This window comes from Xyrauchen texanus, chromosome 8 (genome assembly GCF_025860055.1).
Source record: "Xyrauchen texanus isolate HMW12.3.18 chromosome 8, RBS_HiC_50CHRs, whole genome shotgun sequence".
NCBI lineage: Eukaryota > Metazoa > Chordata > Actinopteri > Cypriniformes > Catostomidae > Xyrauchen > Xyrauchen texanus.
Window position 1 is genome coordinate 23,362,014 of NC_068283.1, and position 22,598 is coordinate 23,384,611.

The 22,598-nt window shown below is 40.5% G+C and overlaps 1 protein-coding gene across 4 annotated transcripts in view; it reads right to left on the minus strand.

Moving 5' to 3' along the window:
• tnrc6c1 (trinucleotide repeat containing adaptor 6C1) overlaps window positions 1-22,598 on the minus strand; it is an 89,146-nt gene that overhangs the window by 29,787 nt on the left and 36,761 nt on the right. For 3 of the 4 annotated variants that reach the window (XM_052131487.1, XM_052131486.1, XM_052131485.1), the window contains exons 4-5: window positions 14,153-14,470; window positions 105-2,504 (exon numbers count right to left, since the gene is read on the minus strand). In XM_052131487.1, coding sequence (XP_051987447.1) covers window positions 105-2,504; window positions 14,153-14,470 — 2,718 coding nt within the window. Of the gene's footprint in view, window positions 1-104; window positions 2,505-3,845; window positions 3,941-14,152; window positions 14,471-22,598 lie in introns of those variants that run through there. The other variant, XM_052131488.1, reaches the window with a different exon arrangement.

Consider the following 22,598-nt stretch of genomic DNA (forward strand, 5'->3'; position numbering starts at 1 on the left):
GAGAATTTTCATTTTTGAGTGAACTTTCCCTTTAACTCATTAAAAGTCAGTGACAGTAAATGAAAGACTGTTTTGTTGAATAACATAGCCTCTAGTTTTCTTACCTGGATTAATGGGGGCTGTTCTAGTGTGAGTCGGCCCTGTTAGATGTGGGCCAGCGTTATCTGGAGAAATGTGGTTATTGTTTGAGCTTGTCCCTCCATGGTTGTGGTTCTGCATGGGAGGCTGATTATGGTGGGGGTGATGATGATGGTTGTTGGGTACATTGTTGGCATTGCCAGGGCCTGGTTTGCCTTGCATCCCAGGGTTATTCTTGTCCCAGAGATTGACTGTCTTTTTGTAATTGCTTGGGTCACCCCAAGCTGAGGTACCGTCATCGATCTCCATCTTTCGTTGGATGGAGGGTGGAGAGGGCTCCTCCCATCCAGTGGGCTCTCCAGTGTGATCAGGTTTGACACTTCCACTATTTCCTCCACCCCATCCAGAGCCACTCTGCTTCACAGAGCTAGGACCTCCCCAAGAACCCATGCTCACACTGCCACTATTGCCACTGGTGCTCTCCTGAGGCTTGTTATTCCATCCTTGTGGTGGCACGCTGGGGCGTTGTGCATCTCCCCAGTTTCCTCCTCCTGCCGGGGCAGGTTTTCTCCATCCTCTGGAGCCCTCATTCCAGCCTGGTCCTTCTCCCTCCCAGGAAGAGCTGGATGGGACACTTTTCTTCCCATCTCCAGGTTCACCCCATTCTCCTCCAGACCCACTTTCTCCATCAGGTCCATTTCCCCATCCATGAGATGGTTTGGGCACTTCAGCCCAACCCTGTGGTTTGGCCTTAGAATGACTGTCTTCCCAGGTAGGAGATTTCTCCTCAGATCCCCAAGTTTGGCCACTCTTCTGCAGGTTGCCTCCTGCTCCTGGACCTCCAGATGGGGTATTGCCCCAGCTTCCAGGACCACTGGAAGGTTTCTTGTTGCTGGTTGGATCTGGCCAACCAGTGCCAGCCTGGGATGACTGTACAGAAGTGCCCCAGCCTGGTGCAGGTCCAGTACTGGGGCAGTGGCCATCATTCTTGCCCCCAGAGTCAGGTCTGGTTGCAGGGCCAGAGTTTACGTTGGCAATACCAGAAGTTGGCATTGGTCCAGCATTGGCTGCATTTGAGGATGAGCCCCAAGCTTCAGTTCCAATGTCATTCTTGCGGTTGGAGCGTGCAGCCTTTTCTGTCTCCCAAGCTGTGTGCTGGCGCACAGGTGTCTGTCCCCAGCCCGTGTTGCACAGAACTCGGGGGTCCATGTCCTCGGCTGGCAGAATTTGGGGGGCCTCATCCCTTGATGAGGGGTCCCTTCTGTGAGGATGGCATTCCATGCTGTCACTGCTTCCTTCACTAGCTGGAGCATTGGCCCCACGGACCCAGGAATTGAGCTGCTGCTCTTGGGTGGGAGAGCCTGAGGGATCCCATCCTTTGACCTCACTGTTGGAATGCTTACCCCAGTCTCCAGTTGAAGCAGTTTGTCCCCAGCCAGCTGTGACTGAAGCCCCTCCATGTCCCCAGCTGCTCCCTGAGTCCCAACCAGAGTCTTTTGAGCCACTCACAGACTTGGGATCTCCATTACCCCAAACAGGTTCCTCCTCTCCATTGACCTGGGAGGCTCCTCTTGGAGGTTGAACAGATGAGCCCATGCCTGCAGGGCCAGCCCCCCAGTTGGACAGACTGTGGCCAGGACCTCTGGACTCCTGCTTAGTGTGATTTGGTCCATCAGTGTTAAGGTTCTGAGGTTCAGAGCTGAAAGACACATTTGTGGATGGGGTGGAGTGTGGCTCCAAGGAGTCACTGGGCACAATGCTACCCCATGTGGTGCTGCCATTGCCACTGCCACCATTACCTGCAGAATTTCCATTGGCACCACCTTTACTGCCACTGCTGCTAGAGCCCTGGCTGGACAGAGTGCCCGGTGGGCTACAGAGATTAGGAGGAGAAGGGTTGTTTCCTCCAGAGCTGCCGCTACCCATGCCAGCCCCTTCATGTCCCAGAACTGGCCAGGCAGAGGGGTTGGCATTGGGATTTAAGTTCAAGTTAAAATTGGAGGAGCCCCAACCCCTGGCTCCCATTGATGTGCTGGAGACTTCATTCTTCCCTTCTCCTCCACTGGCAGGAGATGGGCCAGAGCCCCAGCCTCTACTGGACCCACCCTGACTAGAGAGCAGACCTCCTGAGTGGCTGGCATTGGCTTTGCTGGGGTGATTGGCAGAGAAATGGCCTTGCTGGCCAGCTCCTGTAGCCATGCTCATGCTGCTTGTGCTGCTAACGTCACTTATACTTTCAGTGTCCAAGGGGCATCCTGCAGGGGCATGGATTTCTTTGCATGAAATGGAAGGCCACGCCTCAGTATCACTCTCGTCAATAATCAATGGATCCCAGCCACCGCAGCTGTTAGTAGAGGCTGTAGAAGCACTGCGATTGGAGGGTATATTCTCATACTGGGCTGCCAGGCCACTCAGTGGGGGCAGCTCTATGGAAATATAGAATTAAAGAAAGAGAGAGAGAGAGAGAGAGAGAAACTATTTAAATACCATGTCTGTAATGCATGTTAAATTTCAGATAATAAAAAACAATTATAGGGGGACAGGGTGCCAAGACACACTGACAATAAAAAGGAAATATTACCTTTTTTCACTCTACTGTATATCCATACATTGTTTCAATCAATATTAATATATTTAACAGTAATGCATAATAGATTTTGAAAAGCCATAAAACAGTAAGTAAAATAGGAACTCGCTTTAGAAATGCAGTTTAAGTTTAAACTGAAAAAAAAAAAAAAAAAAAAGAGTTTAAGTTTACAAATGTAAATTTCTTAAATGATATGTCATTACTAAAGAAACAAAATTAAGTTATATTGGCAAGAACTGTTTGTTAGTTTGATTAAAAACAAAGTTTCTTGGTTATCTTGAAGACAACTTGTGCAATGCACACATTTTTTTTCTTCTTCAGAAAAAGGTATCTACTAGCTAGGGTTGTAACTTCAGAAAGAAAATAAATGCACCATTTTCTGCATGGTTCACATGTATGTGCTAGCCTAGAGCCATAATTTTCCACTGCTGTCACCGCAAAAAGCCTTAGCTCCCCAAACCACAACCTTCTCCCTCTGCTGGCCTGACAGATTACAACCGCAGGCGACTTTGCTTTCAAGAAATATGCTCATTCTAAATCTGACACATTGATGAAAACACTGAAAACAGTGGAAATGCCCACACATATGGATACCTCGATCCTTTTGTGTAATTTAGTAGGCAAATACTGCCCCGCTTCCTGGCACTGGATCAACACTGTTGTTGTTGTTTTTGTGTGGCTTTGCATGCACAGGCATGTCTGACTGTCAGATCTTGTGCACACCAGGCTTTTCTGTCCCCAACCATGCAAAACACACTTTTAACTACAGGTAAGATGTGTATGAGAGATGGAGAGAGAGAGAGAGAGAGAGAGACAGAGAGAGAGTAGTGTGTTTCAGACACAAACGTTGTCCTTTTGTAGAGTCACTGCGCAGTAAAGGACGCCATTTTATCAAATCTGAACTGAAGCCAAAAAAGCTTAGAGCTGCCTTCAACATCTCACAGTGTCTCGCTGAAGAAAGCTTATCAGATGAGCACAGTCAATCTCTACCCAGCACTAATATCCAACACACACTATCATAGCTTTAGGGATTTGCATTTTATTTACAGTTATTTGTATGCTACACTTCAGAGAACACAGCAGCACAGCAAGAAGGAAAGCTAAGGAAAAGCCTGTTATCAGTGTACGGAGAATCCTGGCATGTTGGAGGAGGTGGGTTTGCAGAGAAGCGGAAAAGTACCTGAAGACAGATGTCGCCCGACCATCCTGAGAAAAGCACTAGGCTGAGTGCAGAGCGCTGGCCATCCCTGTTACAATATGTCTGCTGCTCGCAAGGCTTCTGAGGCTCATATTTGAAATGCTGCCAAAGAACTGCAGCTCAGTATGTGAGCGACCGCCCCATTCGTCCCACAAGGATACGGCAGGATCCTATCTCTTTTGCCTCACTGTGGCTTTATTTATATCTACCTCTCTTCCAGATTCAGAGAGCAGACTCTCTCAAGCTGTAGTGAGGGAGGGGAAAGGGGTTGCATGGGAGTCTGAAGGTTAATGCCAAGAGCATTTTGTTGTCCCATTAGAAGGGAGGAAAAACAAAGCAAAAGGGGGATTCCTTTTCTAGTGTGCACCTCTCCGCTTTCATGCTTTCAAACTGTCACAAAACATTTAGCCGAGACCATTCAGGCTGCAATTAGCACCGCTGCTCACAATAGAACTCGTTGAATGGATGCACAAAAGCAACCAGTTTCAGAGCATAGGCTGCACTGCAAAGAGATTCCAAACACAGAAACATGCACACACCTCTGTCTTACTGATTTTTTAAGATATGTTTTACTTATTAAAGTTACATTGCACCTTAAAAGAGAACCATTCCTTTAATATTAGAAGTACAGTGGATGTGTGCATTTGTGGCTCTGAATACCAGAGGTGCGGTCCCAAGTTTAGAGGAAAACAGTGCTTGAATGGCTGCATGGAAAACAGGATAAACACACCAAATGAGGCTCACATGGAGGCGGGCAGGTGGCCAAGGGCTAAATGTCTCTGTAGAGTGTGCCCATACTATAATGATCCGAGAAGAGAAACAGAGAGAGAGAGACTAACAGAAATCATGCTGGGAGGGCAGAAGTGATTGCTCCAGTATAGAGCGAGAGAGAGAGAGAGAGAGAGAGAGAGAGAGAGAGAGAGATAAAAACTTGCAAAAGGACATCAGTTCCTGGCATCAAGGAGATCATTGTTTACAAATGATCCCAGCGTCCCCCATATAAACAATACACCAAAGTCCGAGGGGAACAGACTCTTATTATACTCAAACTCAATGCCAGCTTTTTTTTTCCAGCCAAACATGCAATGGTGTAATCAAAGCCTTGATTATCCTTTTTGTATGCAAATAACCCTTTTACTGTATGAAAACCCCAAACAAGTAAATCTTAACACTGGCTTTGGGTTTCACTACTTAAAGGGATAGTTCACCCAAAAATGATTTCTTTACTCAATCATTGACTCACCCTCATGCCATCCCAAATGTGTATGACTTTCTTTCTTCTACTTCACACAAACAAATATTTTTTTACAAAACTATCTCAGCTCTGTAGGTCCTCACAATGCATGTGAATGGTGATCAGACATTTGTGGCTCCAAAATTCACTTATAGAAAACATAACAGTAATCCATGACTTCAGTGGTTAAATCCATATTTTCAGAAGCGAGTGTGTGGGTGAGAAACATAACAATATTTAAGTCCTTTTTTACTCTAAATCTCCACTTTAACTTTCAGTTTCAGATGTGAAAGTGAAACTAAATAGGCACCACATGTGACTTCCAGATGTAAATGTGAAAGTGGAAAATTAGTGTAAAAACAGGACTTTCTCACCCACACCTATTATAACACTTCTGAAGATATGGATTGAACCACTGGAGTTATATGGATTACTTGTACCTTTATGTGACAGCTTTAAGTTTCCTTTATAAACAGATTTAACAAGGCAGAGCAGACAATTAGTAGAGCAGAAGGGAAAAAGCATACTTCACTTGGTGCAGAACAATCTGGAATAATGTGAAACAATGCAACAGTCCCCTCTATGCAGCCTGAACTTGTTTAGAATGTTGAATATTTGTGACAACTGCGCTGAAATCAATCTAGACACAGCACAAAGAACAAAAAAAGAGCGCATGTGTCTCAACATGCATTTTTTAAACTTTGAAGTTCTTTTTACTGTACAAGGTGTTTAAAATATGCCGGTCCTATGCGAGACGCTGAAGAAAAAGTGAGATGCGGTACAAATGTCAAAGACATTTGTCCAGCATGTTTAAACAATGGGAAACAGAACAGACGTACACAAAAACACGTTCGGTGTGAACGGCCCCTAACTCGTCCGGTAAGCCTGAATATTTTTTCATTAATTTCAAACCTGAACCCAATTGGAACCCTAAGTCCTACTTCAAAAACTGACCGAAACACAGACCGAAACCCATGGGGTTCATGGGTCCCATTGGGCCTGGGTCGGGTTGCAGACCTCTAGTTTGTATATGTACAAATAAACAGTAGCAGTACTGTAGGGCTCAGAGCAGGGGGCTTTGCTGACGTTGCCGTTTGTCCGTTGTAAAAAGGCTTTGTGGGGGAGGGGAGCTGTGTGCATAAGAGTCTTATGCAACAACCATCAGGCTTGATGTACAACACCAGGCTCCCGCACATCCCCAGAACAGGACATGACGTAATAAAACAGACAACCACTAGAGACCACCATTACTCACCAGCAGGGAGCACCTTGAACAGATGCAGACATAACACATAACAACAAGAACTCAACTAACAAATCAAAAACATGCAAGACTGAATGGAAAACAAGAATGGAAAAAGTAACAGCAACTTTTCAAAATGAGTATATAGGTGAAGGTTACTGCTGGCAAGTCATAGACTGTTCTCGCTAATAGAGCTTAAGCAGTTTTTATATTTTACGACCGATACCAATCATATTTTTATACTTAAAGGGATAGTTCACCTAAAAATGAAAAATCTCTCATCATTTACTCACCATCATTTCATCTCGGATTTGTGAATTTCTTCTGCTGAACACAAAGATTTTTAGAAGTATAGAATTGAACAGGCTCTTAACTCTGTTGGTTCTCACAATGCAATTGAATGGGTACTAAAGTTCTGAAGCTCCAAAAGCACATAAAGGCAGCATAAAAGTTGTCCATACGACTCTAGTGGTTAAATCAAAGTCTAGCAGCCATTCACAATAAATGGACCAACAGAGCTGAGATATTCTTCTAAAAATCTTAAATTGTGTTCTGCAACAGAAAGAAAGTCCTACACATAGGATGAGGGAGAGTAAATGATGAGAGAATTAAATTTTTTGGTTGAATTATTCCTTTTATATAAGTTCATTAATTTAGTTACTAAGAACTGAATACCTACAAACTGACTGAAGAATAAAAGCGTGAATATCAGTATAAAATACAGTGCTGTAAAAATGTATTATATTGATTTCATCTGTTTTTTTTGTATATCTCTAAATTGTTTAAAACATTCAAATAAAATCTAACACAAAACCAAGGGAATCTGAGTAAACATAAAATACAATTTTTAAATGATAATGTTTTAAAAAAAAAGAAAAAAAAAAGTCCAATAACAGCTGGGCCTGTATGAAAAAGTATTTGCACCCTTAGTTACTAAATCCCCAAATCTATGAAACTGTACTCATAATGAGGTTCAGCTGGACAAGACACACACAGGCCTGATTACTGCCAGCCATGTTCAATCAAACCAATACCTAAATAGAACTTTTTCAGCAGCATGAAGTTGGCTAAAAGGTCTCACCCAGTAGCACACTTTGTCAAGGTCGAAAGAAATTCCAGAAATTATGAGGAAAATGATGATTGAAATACATCAGTCTGGGAAGAGTTACAAAGCTAAGGCTCTGGGACTCCAAAGAACCAAAGTGAGAGCTATTATCTCCAAATGGAGAAAACTTGGCACAGTAATGAACCTTCCCAGAAGTGGCTTACCTTCAAAGATTCCTCCAATAGCATAATGACAACTCATCCAGAAAATCACAAAAAAAGCCAAGGACAACATCCAAGGAACTGCAAGCCTCTCTTGCATCAATAAAGGTCACTGTTCATTACTCCACAATCAGAAAGACACTGACCAAAAATGCCACCCATGGAAGGGTGGCAAAAACCACTGCTAACCCAGAAGCACATTAAGACTCGTCTGAATTTTGCCAAAACACACTGATGATACTCAAACCGTTTGGGAGAATGTTCTGTGGATTGATGAGTCAAAAGTACAGAAATCCACAAAAAGAACATCATACCTACGGTCAAGCATGGTGGTGGGAGTGTGATGGTGTGGGGATGCTTTGCTGCTTCAGGGCCATGGTGACTGTTAGTTTTCATTTTAAGTGGAACATGGTTAATTTAGCTATTATTTTCATCTTCCGGGTTTATAATCAACATTGAGTCCCTAAAATATTTTACTAAAAACGATTTCACTCCTGTACAGTAGGCAATGCTGTTGTTATACCAGTCTTATGTCCGCACCTTCAGCTGTTAGAGAGTAATATAATGAACGATGTTAAAGCATTTATTTACCTAATTTGGCTGTTTCATTATGTTCTTTCAATCATGTTGATGCATTTTGAGGAGTATTTTTGTGCCCTTCCAGTGAAGTCGGAAATGTTGTAATTACGAGTTCTGAGCACTGGGAAACTCGGAATCTCTCTTGTTAAGGCTCTCCGATAAAACCCACAAGCCCTTATTTAGCATGATGGAAAACATTTTAAAATTCTTTGTTATTCATTTGAAAAATATGTTTCTTCATCTATCTTCTTGAGAGTAATGGAGCAAGCAAACGTCTCCTGCATGTCATTTACATTGTGTGTATGAGCCAAGAACATTTGCCATTGTGCAAATAAAATTCAAGTGAAACTATAAAAATCCTCACTTGTATTTCCGTGAGAGTTTGGCATGAACATCCATAGACGGTACACCCATCAGAGCATTTCAAAGTGGTTCATCTTAACACGCTGCTCTGAATGTGGCCGGTCCGTTCGTTTTAGGTTCTCATAAAATACAACAAGAACGGAATATGAGAAAATCACGTCATATTAATCATGGTATATTTATATTCGCTTAAAATTCCCCATATATGGACAGTAAATTGTGACTGGAATATTAAGTATGTAATTCAGCTATGTACTTACACACGAGGTACTTATGTCATAAAACGCAAAGCAGACTGGTACCTCTTCACATTCACATCGCGCAAAACAATAATTTATAAACGGCTTCTTAAAGAATTATCTGTCAACTAATCGTTTAGACAACCCATGTTCTCGCAATTCTGAAAAAACAGCTTTGCATATCCTTAGTATGCACACAGAAATACAGAAAGGGGATATCAGGCAAAGAAATATACACATGATGCACAGAACAACCACACAAAGCCAAAAATCATATATTCTTCCACAACTTTAGAGGATGCAGGCAAAATATTTCTCTCCCTTGGGACAGTTTACATTAGACTGTCTGTGTGACAACTGTAGGAAAGACGGGGGGAGCAAAAGAGACCAGCTAAATGAATAAAGATTCTGTGCTACTGCTGCTACTGACTTAAAGCAGAGCTGTGGGCCATTCGGCTGCATTCCAGTGGCTTCCTGTCACACACACACACACACACGAATACAGAAGGCTGGGAGCTCTTATTACTCACTGGGCTCTCAATGTGCATTAAGCAATATTCAGTGGAACCACAGCTCAGTGCACGTGCTGGCTCAAAACATACCCAAAAGAGCATAAGATAGAGAAAAAGACTCAAAGAACTGTATTCTGTAATTGTCTTACTAATGAAGGATACGTACAGTGCTGCCTTAGAAATAGGCCAAAACCAAGGTGTCTTATTAAGCCTGCATATTCCATATATAGGATTTTTATAGGGATGTCCCAATTCTGATATATTTAAGTACAGGAGCACAGTATCAGACCCAATTCTGATACCTGTATCAGAATGGGGTCTGATAGTGTGCTCATGTGCTTAAATGCTTTTATAATAAAAACCGATGCCACAATATAGCCTATTGTGATTATTAAACACCAAAGGCTGTTATTTAATGAAACAAATATACACTTTGCATGTTCTGTGTTAAAGTGAATGTGTGACGCCAGCTGTGCATACACTAAAAATCAGGAGAATCACGTGCACTTGTGTGTAGAAGATGACAGAGAACAGAGTGCTCATTCACCTTGAACTGTGCAGCAAATACACTATGTATTTATTTGATTTAATTGGCAGCCTTTTGTGGTTTAATAATCAGTCAGCAAGTCAGCTCGAAATTTGTAAAAAAAAAAATAAAATCAATAAATCAGTGAATTTTTTTTCACTTAAACAGCTAAAATGACTTTTTGATTGTCTTTTGAGTAAAAGTTGCTGAAAACAATAAACACGCTGTCCTCAAATCATCAGCCTCACAGTACTGTATTTGAATAACAGGAAAATAACTTCCTAATTTAGCAAGTAAGCAACCACCCAAAACACTTTAACAACCACATAGCAATGACCTGGAAATCATCCACAACACCCTAGCATTGCTAAGGTTAAATGCTAGGGTTCTGCACATGCAAGCACATCACATTCACACAGGCAAGCCAAACACACCTATGATTCCTAAAATTGTGGTCTAGTAATGCAGTTCACAAGAGTTTGGAACAGAGCCTTGGTCTTGCTACTAACTAGAACTCCAATGCTGAGAAGATCCCAGTGTGACAGATCTCAGAACCAACAGTATACCACACAATTCCTTCAGATCCTAAACAAGAGTAGATCAATACTCAGGAAGAAGGGAAGAATGTTCATAAGCATCCTTTCCATGGAAACCTGGTAGGGGGCTCCTCTGATTAGCATGGCATATAAATGGCCATATATCTGTACGGATACCATGCTAATCAGAGGAGCCCCCTTCTGCATCACGCATATTACTGTAAGCTGTGAATCACCCCTGCCCACAGAGCTGATCGTCTGCCATTTATCTATTTTCCTTTGTAACTCTCTTTCGCTCTGCCACTGCAGTCGAAAAGCCACAGACACAGCAGAAGACTGCCAAGTCCACGTCCAAACTACAACACGCTTGCACACCCACACGCCTCCAAATACAGGAAGCAGCATAGCACAGCTCAGCAAGTCATTTTCTCTACACCTAGTCATCTTTGTCTGTAAAACTGAGGCATCAGAAATACAAGCATCCACAACTACATGTTACACACTTGTGCACACACATATATACATACATACATATATATATATATATATATATATATATATATATATATATATATATATATATGAATGAGTCCGTACTCACTGATTTACCAAATTTACCCTGATTAAATGTCAACAGTAGATTTCAACAGGAACCTGTGTGTACGCGAAACAACTAAAAACAAAATTAAACCATGACAGTGAGACACATCTCTTGTGGAGCAAAGGGGCAGTTTGCACAGGATGTGTGTTGCCTTAAACAGCTAGATGCAGCTCAGCAGAATGGAACAGATCTCACAGGTCTTATGATGGGTTTTTAAACTTCCTGTAACTTCACACAGACTAGCTTAACACTTCTGTTAGTAGCAGACCTTGTAATATAATTTCCAAAATGGCAGCCTGTCAATGTGATGCACACAAGGTTGGGAGGGTTACTTTTGAAATGTATTCCACTACAGATGTAAAATGTAAAGTGTAACGTATTCCATTAGATTACTCATGGTCAGTAACATACTCTAAATACTTTGGATTACATCTTCAGCACTGTTTGGTGACAAATTGTTCCAGTACCACGAGATCGATGACAGCCCTGGAGTCGCTGGGCTCCTCGGCAAGAACCCACCGGCGGCTGTCATCACGGAGCTGTTCAACGAAGGCAAACAGGCGGCCAACTTCGCTCTGCGCCAGTGTTCAGAACCACCTGCGATGCTCTTTGGGACTGCGGCCGACCCGCTGCAGGATGACTTTCTTCAGCTCAGGGTACCTCAGAAGGTTGTCGTCGGGAGATGTTGGGCCATGAGTTGGGCCTTCCAGGTTAGCAGAGGTATGAGGTGGACTGCCCATTACACCCGGGGCCATTCCAGAGCTTGGCCTGTGTGCTCGAAGAGCTCCAGAAAGGCCTCCAGCTCATCTTGCGCCCACATCTTCACCAGCGTCACATGGAGATTTGCTGCTGCTGCCAGGGTAGCGGTACTTACCGCTCTCTCTCTCTCGGATTTTTTATTTTATATATATATATATATATATATATATATACACACACGAGTCATGTGATAAGATGTGCGGATTGACTGTCTCCGAAGCGGAGGCAACTGAGACATGTCCTCTGCCACCCAGATTGAGGTGAGTAACTCCGCAACCACGAGGACCTAGTAAGTAGTGGGAATTGGACATTCCAAATAGGGAGAAATAGGATATCCTATTTCTCCCTATTTGGAATGTCCAATTCCCACTACTTACTAGGTCCTCGTGGTTGCGGAGTTACTCACCTCAATCTGGGTGGCAGAGGACAAGTCTCAGTTGCCTCCGCTTCGGAGACAGTCAATCCGCACATCTTATCACATGACTCGTTGTGCATGACACTGCAGAGACTCCACATGTGGAGGCTCATGCTACTCTCTGCGATCCACAAGAGTGAGAACCACTAATCTTGACCAAGAGGATGTTTCCCCATGTGACTCTACTCTCCCTAGCAACCATATGATAATAAAAACCATATGATAATAATTGTTTGGGAAAAAATATTTCATTCATATTTGATTTGATGTACTGAATTGTAATGTCATTATTTTCTATAGACCAAGGACAGGATGTTTTTATGGTTAAACCCACAAAACATTGGTATCTCTGAAAAGTATGTATGCACCAATCGATCGGCCACTAATCTTGATCTGCTGATCTTCATCTTAAATCTATGATCGGCCTGATTGTGCCTAGATACAGGGCCAAAGTTTTTTTATTGCAGCACACATGAAATCACACATGCACTGCTACTCTAATGAATGAGCACTTGCTCAGCCCTGGAAGCATAAGATAATGTTTGCTGGCAATTCTAAGCATTCACAAATTTACACTTTCAGACATGCTGGAATTTAGATGAATATGCTGGTTTGTTTTAAATATGTGTATGAATTACACGTGTATGAATATTAGGGTGCCCGATTTCAAAAGTCATTAAAGTAATAATACAGACTCACTGTTCAGTTTAACACTCTTAGTTTAAGATACTGCAAACGGACGTAAAAATGAATTAAAAAACAAATCAACATGTTCTGGTTAAATATTTTAGTATGCATGATGTAACGTGAGTTGCGACAGACAGTGTGTGGAATGACAGGCAGTTTGAGCAATTATCCCTCCAACTAGCGTGCTCTTGATGTCAATGAAAAATGGCCGCACTCAATCTCAATCAGTCACTCCCCCCAGTGTTATTTTGTAAAAACCCAAATTTGAATCAGATATATATGTTTGCCACAGTACCACTAATAACAGCAATAACAGTTTAACCTTCAATAATGGCACCACGTCTTCATGCAGTTGCTTAATTACCGTTAACACAAAACAGCAAAGACTGTGACTAAATCATGGACACTAACGATTTTGAACTGGAGCAGTTTTGGAACTTGTAATGGATTTTGGTCTCTTATTTTTGAATGTATATCTGTTAGTGTGAAGCCTCATTGTGCTTACTGCTTGCCAGTATGTCGCAATGATCTTTGATATTGACAACAGAACTATAACTGTTTAAAATTCAAATAAATGTTGGCATTTCACTATTAATGTAAACTGAATGTAATTTTACTGTGTGGGGCATTAACATTTAAACTTAGCATTTAACATGCAAACGTGTGGAAAGGGCACTTTCAAAAGAAATATAGGTAATCGGATCATTATCGGCCGATCACATGTTAAAATATTGGTGATCGTAATCTGCCTCAAATTTCCTGATCCGTGCATCCCGACTGAAAACCCCAGGGTATCCTCTGAAGATACCCCAAGATTTAGTACTGCAGCATGTATGGGCTAAAATAAAAAAATAAAAAAAGTCATACACAAATTAACTGCTGGGTCTCAGGAGGATGACCATGAAAGCCTGATGTATCAAATATGAAACAAATAATTAAAAAAAAAATCTACTTCCCCCTCCATGACAAAATGTGAAAAATGGAACTAGAACAACTACACTCCTATTGGTAGCAGAAAGCAAAATCAAATTATTAAATAAATAAACAAACATACATACAAGGGAGACGCGTGAATAACAGGCATTCCAATTCTGCAGAAATATGCAGATTTCTGCACATAAAGATTCCATAAAGACACATAGTGCATTGAAATCAGCAACCAATCCATCCTAACACCCCCACCAAAACCAGCTCTCATGCCTGCCTGCAACATTACATCATAAAACAAGAAAACAGTCCACATAACCAGTCACCGAATTAGAGGCGACACAGAGGACTCAAGTCTGACTCAACAGGCTGTCGCATGTAGATTATGGAGGAGAAGCTGACCTGGGTGGGTATGGCAGGTGAAGGGCTGAGAAGTGGGGTTGGAGGAGGCTGGCTGTGCAAGTGCCGGGCTCCCGGTGGGCAGAGGTTGGCCCCGCTTCAGTAGCTGCTTGTGTTCATTCTGACGGAAGCGAGGGGGCACCTCTCTGGGCGGGTAGCGTGGGGTTGCCGACTGCTGCTGTTGTTGTTGGTGGTTGCTGGAGGGTGCACGCTTGCCATTGCCACCAGTGCTGCTGCTGGCTGAGGGCACGGATGGGTTGGTGGCAGTGCTGGGGTTGGTGGGGGGAGGAGAGGTGGGGCTGGGCTTGGCGGAGTCTGGCACTGTGGACACAAAGATGAAAGGCAGCGGAAGATAGAAAGAGAGAGAAAGAGGTGGGGAGAGGGAAGGATAAAGTTCATTTTAGCACATGCCATAATAAAAACAAACAGGAAGTGTGTCTTAAGAGGGGTGCCTATGAGAGGGATCAGGTTGATAAGCGGGGACTGATTGGCCTGTCACTACCTTATACAGCTGGTCTAGACACATCGGGCTCATGGAGGAGATGGCTCAAAGATGCAAAAATGCAGTTTTCTCCAGCTTAATATGTGGAGAACTTTAAATAAGTAATTTAGATGTTGATTACCCCAAAAAGTGTAAACATTGCAGCTCTGTGGTGCTATCAAAACATTGCTTTATTTGTATAAGCATCCCGACCAGCCCTACATTACAATATTGGCTCAACCAATGGCATGAGTTTGGGACAGAATCTGTTTGTGTAGTCAATGGCAAATGAGAGGAGGGTTTATGTTAACCTCTTTGAAAGCCTAATTATTTTTTGCAATTCCAGTCATTATACAAGAGGCACTCTTTCCTTTTATTTCCTATATTTGGCTACTTCATGTGTGTTGTGGAGGAGGGAGAAACGGTGACAAAATTAGCTATCAGAGAGCCAGATACAGGCAGATCTCCACCTGAGGCAGAGGCAAAAATGAACCACAGGGAGCAGAAACATCTGCGAGAATGAGTGGTGGACTTGCGTAACACTTCTAACTCACAGACGGGGGAGATGCTTATTCTGCTAGGGGATAAGCCACCGTCTGCCACTGGAGCAAGAAGCATAAAATGACCTGTTTGATCATTTTGGGTTCCTGGATGGTCTGGATGGTATAGATTTTAGGAGAATTACATTTTTTAAATTTTGAAAGTTTGCACACTATCAAGATTGTTAGACATATGGGTCTTGTTCACTTATGCATTTGACACTGAAGGAAAAGCATTGATTATTCATAGGCAGGCATAGCTGAGTCAGGCTGAACAGAACACAAAACTTCAAGTAACTGCTAAAAAATTTAACTTAGTTACTGGGAGTTTAAAATGCGTTTTTTTCATAATGGAGGATGCTTGTTTCATGAATAGGTGAGGGTGAGCACATAGACACTGATTTAGAATCACAAACGCAATATTTCCATGAATATTTCAGTTAATAAAAGTTAAGTTCTATTGACTACCAAGACTGCGTACAAATATAGATTTTTCGACGCATCCAAATCTTCATTTGAATGATCTCTATATTGATTCTTAAACCCCAAGATCGATCTTTTACTCTATGTGCAACCAGTCTACAACGCGAGTAAATAACTTGCATATGTGACCAAATGTAATGCTATGTGACAATTTTTTTGTTATTAGCCACAGGCTGGTAAATAATAATTTTTCACTCGCCAGTGATTGAGTAGTATAGTGGAGAAGAAGTTTAGCACCCAGATGTTGAGTGGTTTGGTTTGGCTTGTTCCTTGAGTGTGCAAAGACAAGATCCATGGAATCCATTTGTCATTGAACAATTTCTATTTTAATAAATTTCCTGGTTTTTACAGTCAGTTGTTGATGTTAGATGTGTCTTTGGCCATTGTGTCCAAGACACAATTTTTTTTTTTTGCGCATCTTGTCCTACGAACATTGTGTTTTTAAAAACGTGTCACGAGAGTTATATTCCTTTGCACTTACCATAATAACTTTTCCATTGTGAGCACACAACTAAAAACATCTTTTTGTTATTAGCTTCGAGTTTAACTTCTTTTCCTTTAAAGACTAATTCTGCAGTAAGATGAGGGTTTTCAGTAATTAGGTGAACTACGCCACCCAGGATCCTTTGGTACTTTCTTATTGGCCGATAATGAGGCTAACATACACAACAGATTATGTACTGGAGAAGCCTGTACTTTACATGATAACATGAATCCTGAGCTAGCGTGAACATGTCTTTTCAATGTCTCGTTTTCTCTCTTTCACATGCATGTCCCTCCCCCAGTCATGGCCCCTTGCTCTCCTTCATGGCATGTTTGCAGCACAGACACTCACCAGAGGCGCAGTCGCAGTGCTAAGCTGGAGTCGGTGACGCCAGCCCCTGATTAAGTCCAGCTCAGCCTGCCTGACACGAGCAGGGGCGACCAATCGCAACAGATTCCCCATCCTCCTCTCCTGCACACGTGTCTGAGCAGACTTATTGTTCTGAATATGGATGTGTTACAGGAAGCATATGGTCTCCCTTAACACATAGATAATTTATCTTGATAATACCGGAACTACCTGTATGTTCCATGTCTTTCACACTTTTACCCCAGGAATGGGAAAAATGGCTGCAGTCAGGGCCTTTTGATGAAGGGTATTCTAGAAGCTTCTGTTAAAACTGCCATTACTTGTCCAATCAAAATGCAGCATTGGTGAGGGGCGGTTTGAGAGTGTAAGGGGAGAGAGATGGGATGAGTTTTTGAATGGTAGAAGGGAGGGAGAGAGGAGAGAATCCAGCACTCTGAACACTGGACAGAGATCCACACCACAAATCCTCAACCAATTATACTTTTGTGAGATTCATCCAAACTGAAACACTTTAATTGCTCACCACTTTGCCAGGGTTTATTTTAATGCTAAGTTGCTCTGATACACACCGTCACATGTACAAGCATTAAGGTTACTCGCTTGGGTCATGTTACTGAGATCTGGCTAAACACTGGTGATATCTTGTAAAAGGAATGTATTGGGTTCAATACAAGTTAAGCTACATGTGGCACAAGATCGATTAATGGATGATTTGAAATAATATTCTGTGTTAGTTTTATTTATATAAGCAAAAATCATGGTAATAGTAAGGCCCTTGGAAGTTGTAACTAATATAATTAAAAAAAAAATAATAATAATAACAATTTAAATTATTTATTAAAAAAAGAAAGAACAAAAGTGGGCTTATGTGGTACGTGGGTTTAAAATAATATTCTGGGTCAAATTTAAGATCATTTGACAGCATTTATGGCATAATATTGATTACCAAAAAAAAACATTTGATTTGTATTAAATTTTCTTTTCAATAAAAAAAAAAAAACAAACAAACAAACAAAAATCTGTTACAATGAGGGACTTACAATGGAAGTAAATGTGGCCAGTTCATAAACGCTTAAATACTCACCATTTCAAAGTACTGACACATGACGTGACTAACCTTTTATGTCTTAAGTTACATTCAATTTTAAGTTTGTTGCCATGTTCTCATTGCCATAAACTCTAAAGACCTGATAAATAAAGATTTAAAAATCTTTACAGCTCAAAAAATACACAAGTTTTAACAGAAGAAATAATGGAAGTGCTTTTATAAAATTATAATTGTCACATTTCGGCCTTTAACAAATTGGCCTCATTTATTTCCATTGTAAGTGCCTCAGTGAGAGCAGCAGTTCACGCCTGATGGAGGAAGAATTACACTGATCAGTCCAGATGCACTCTAAACTTTCACAGTTTATTTTATGTAGATCCCAAAGTATTAGGGAATGATTAAAAAAAAAAGTACATTCAGAAGCATGTACCGTTGTGGAATAAGCGGAGGCGGAGCTCTTTAATGAAACATCCCGGCGTAACATCTTAAATGCAGTAAAATTGCTTTATTCAAGTTCAAATAATACAGAAGCAGGTCATGTTAATAAATTTAAACTCAGAAACTGGCATTTCTCTGTGTGGTCGGTGCCTCTTCTATGAGTTGCGCGAATGTCCCGATCTAAGGGGGACAGATTGAAACTGCACCCGGCTGCGAGAGACTCTGCCTCGGGGAACTCATCCCTCGAGCGCGCACGCTAAATGCAGCTAAATTAGAACTTACTCGCAACTTATTTAATCATAATATATGTCACTGTGCATTTCTTATGAAGAAAATTGGCAATATGCAGCTTTATTAATAAGGGAGCACTTTTTGCACATTAGTTTGGAAATTGCTTTTTATTCATTCTATTGTATGCTTGTTTATTTAGGCTTTTTTTTTGTACTTGGTAAAAACTTATATATGTGTTTAAAAATACTTTAAGCATACATTGTTCAGTTTTGTTATAAATAAAAAAATGATATATTTAAATTAAAGTGTTGCTCAATGGCATATTTCTGTTCTTAGTTCTGCTGCTAAAGTTTTGTTAACTTTGATAATAAAAGAGTGTGGATTGGTAACCTGTTTTTGCTTTGGTACCGAAAATGGTATCGAGTACCGTGAAATTTCACTGGTATTGGTACCGACTACTGAAATTTTGGTACCGTTACAACACTATGAGGGACAAGTCGAAATATATTTTTTGTGGCAATCAACATTATGCCACAAATACTGTAGATTGAGCTATGCTGTATGGAACCCAGAATAATCCTTTAATAGGATCTCTTCCTATACTTCCGCATGCTACCCCAAGGATACAAGAACAATACACTTTTTTAAGGTAGAATTCATGCAAGTGTTTTAACAAAAGTATGAGTTTCACATTTGTTTTTAAACCCTTAAAAGGCATGGCCTCGTTGATAACCTTTGTACATGAGTTACTGTTAGCAATTCTTTTTTTTATCTGAGAGACAGTGTTGAAACCATTTTCTGTGGTAACTGACCAATTATGCCACAAATGCTGTCAATAGAACTTCACTTGTATTGACCCTGTAAATTTCCTCAAAAAAAAAACATAGAAAAAAAAGTGAACATCAGCTTTTTTTTGTGGTGTCACCGGGCAGTATTAGAAATTGAAAATGCATGTTTGCAAAACCGCATTAATGCATACTGAACTCCCAGCGATTTAAGAGGCATTTCATCAGAAAAAAAACGTATAATACATTGGCCCAAGGGGAGGGGGCACTTTACATTTTTCCAACATTGTTGCAGAGATCTCACAGTCTTGCTTTCACAAAGACGTCTTAATTTACTGACTGATGAGAAATTTAATTCTGCTTTAATGGTTTGATTCTTCACCTTCACAGGAGAGATAAAAGGGCAAATGGTAAGAGAATGGTTTAAAGTGTTCTGGTAGGCTGAAATTACAGGACCTGAGCCCAGTGTAATTACAAAGGAAACACCTTAAACGTAATACAGCATACTGACAGCACCTCCAACGACAGACACTCACTCTACAAATGCTGCTAACTCGTAATGAAAGGCTTTCTTGGAAGAGACTTCAAACCAAGTCCAGAAAAATGCAGAGTGGGTTTATTTATTATCAAAAGCATTGTCTAGGGCATTTTTAAGACTGAGTGAGCTATGAGGGAAGACAAAAGCATTGTGATGTGGAGATATGAATCAGACCACACAGAGAGGACAGGTTTTTGGGTTCAATATAATTTAATGTCACTCAAAATCGATGGCACATTTTAGCGGCCGTCTATGGAGGAGTATACAGTGTGAATGCCCTCTGGAGCTAGACAGCAAGGAGCATTTTTCCTAGGGGTGACACTTACACAGACACCTTATTATGCCTTGTGCATCCCCGACTTCCAGACTACGGTTGTTGCTATGGAGATACACACCTTATGCTTGTTTTTCTCTATCCACTTCTCCCAGAGCTCATCACAGAGCATCTGTCACATCCTCACAACACAAACAGACCTCAAACAATCTTTATCTCCACTGCCACATGACTCACAAAATATAATAAACTGACAGGTCAAAATAAGGACTGAGCTTGCATATGTTAATGATGCAATGTAGCTTTTTGTGCACTGTTACCTGCAAGTGGTTGGGACAGGAAAAGATGATAACTGCTAATAGGGATGTGCAAAACTACAAAGCTTAAAAAATCAGTTGCCTGAACAACTAGTGGACTAATCGGTCATAAGGAATTAGGCTGGTTTTGGGTTCACCTATTGGACTTATTTCTTAGAGGCATTTACAAAAGATGCAATCTTATGATTCAAGAACAGCTAGATTAAGCAGAATGGAGTACAGGCAGGGTTGGAAGGGTTACTTTTTAAATGTATTCCACAAAAAATTACAGAACACATGCTGTAAAATGTAATTTGTAACGTATTCTAAATACTTTGGATTACTTCTTCAGCACTGGTAGATTTTTTCACTTGTTTTGACTATAAAATCTCTGCCAGAACAGTAAGACAAAATACATTCTCTGAAAAACCTAAATATCTTATGCAATGTTGATTCTAAAACAAGATACATTTTATTGATCTTATTTTAAGGATTTTTAGATACATTTTACAGGAAAACAATACAAAAATAATCATCAAGAATAAGAGTTTTGCCCTAATATCAAAGGTCTTACTAGGAAAAAAAGAAATTATGATATAACGTGAATCTTCTTGATAAGAAAATATGATCGTGCCTGTAACATGTGCATGTTAAATGGCTAGAAATAGCATTTTAGCTTAACGTAAAGCTGACAATTTACATAAGATTTATTTCTATTTCTTCTGCTTTCTATTTATAAATGTTTTCCATCTGAAAGGACTAAATATTAAATTAAACACATGACAATAAAATGCAAAGTAATCTCTTCAGTAATCAAAATACTTTTTGACTAACTTTATTCTAATTAACAATTATTTAAATTGTAACTGCAGTGGAATACAATTACTTATATTTTGTAATTTAAATATGTAATCCAGTTACATGTATTATGTTACTCCCCAACACTGAATACAGGGCCTTCAGACGTTATATACATTTTTTTTTACTTCACACTAGTGGTGGGGTAAATTACCAAAATATTAGATCACAATATGAATAATTTTAAATACCTAAAAAGATATACATTATCTATTAAAAAAACATATTGTTATGCCTATTTTAGAATTATCCAGTCAGAGAATTAAATACTTTATAAATGAAAACTACTTCCTCCTATTTAATTTGCTCTTTTTTGGGAACTTGATAAATAAATAAACAAGTTTTTAAAGGGGTCATGACATTCTCTTTTTTATAATTTAATTATTTTTCATGATGTCCACTTATAAGTAAAGTTTTTTTGCACCAAAACAATTTAATCAAATATGGTCTTTTTCCACCATGTCTCTAGCCCTATGTCTGAAAAGCTTGGTTTAAAACTATCTGGCCCTTTAAGACTTCAATGTATACGCCCACAGTTCTGACTCGCTATCTTTGTGCAGTCCCTAAAATACAGCTATAACTGAAACTCAATAGAAAGAAAATTAACAAAAATTACATTATAATTTATAAAACTATATTTCAAGGTCAACACAATGTATACCCAACATATTTCATCTGAATGTATCAAAATGTTCACTCAAGCACAGCAGCTATCAACCATAATGACATTTGAAACATTCGTGAATTAAACTGTGACCTCACGGGTCTGGTAGTGTTTAACTGCCACATCTTATATTTTCTTTGCAAAGCTTGAATCATATTGTGACTGGTTCACAAGCAATCCACTCTGATATGAAACACAAGCATACAATCCCTGCTGAAATGTTCTAAATACACAAATGTAATGCAGATGGTGATGTTGGGTGCTTCATCTGGCTTCAACAGGCCAAAGCATAGACATTGGTCTTCACCAGAGCGATATCTCACATCTTCCATGTTTGTTTACACACAGAACGGCATGTGTTTCAGACAGCAGCTGCAGCTGAATGAGACATGTTTTTAAAAGTCGTGCTTGCAACGCTCTTAAAACATGCCTCACATTTCCGGAAACCGTTAAAGACGTCCACCTATGTTTATAAAAGACCAGCAATTAAATACAGGCAAATTAAGGTGTCCTGTGTAGGTCCACCTTGCTGAAGATGAATCTCTCATGATAGGCCCTCTCTCCTCTTCACCTGTGACTGACTGTGTGACTGAGCTACAGTGGGCAGGGCCAAAGGTGCAATGATGAAAAAATAGGTGATGTCTTGCTGGAGGCTGTTATTATGCAGATGTATTTGGTCTTGTGACATCACAAATTCCAAATGGCCCTGTAAAGGGATCAATGGAAAGGAGGAGGCGAGAACCGGCTTAATAATATAAATGATAGTTTTAATGAGCAACTTAAAACAAGACACAAACACACACATGACGGACATGACCGCTAATGATCTCTCTCTCCCGCACGATCCTCTGCAGTCGACCTTTAAACCTCAGAGGCTTGATTAGCCTAATACGGGACCGGGTGTGTATGATCACGTCCCGGCCCCGCCCTCCACCCTGCCACATTCCTCCCTCGTTCTCTC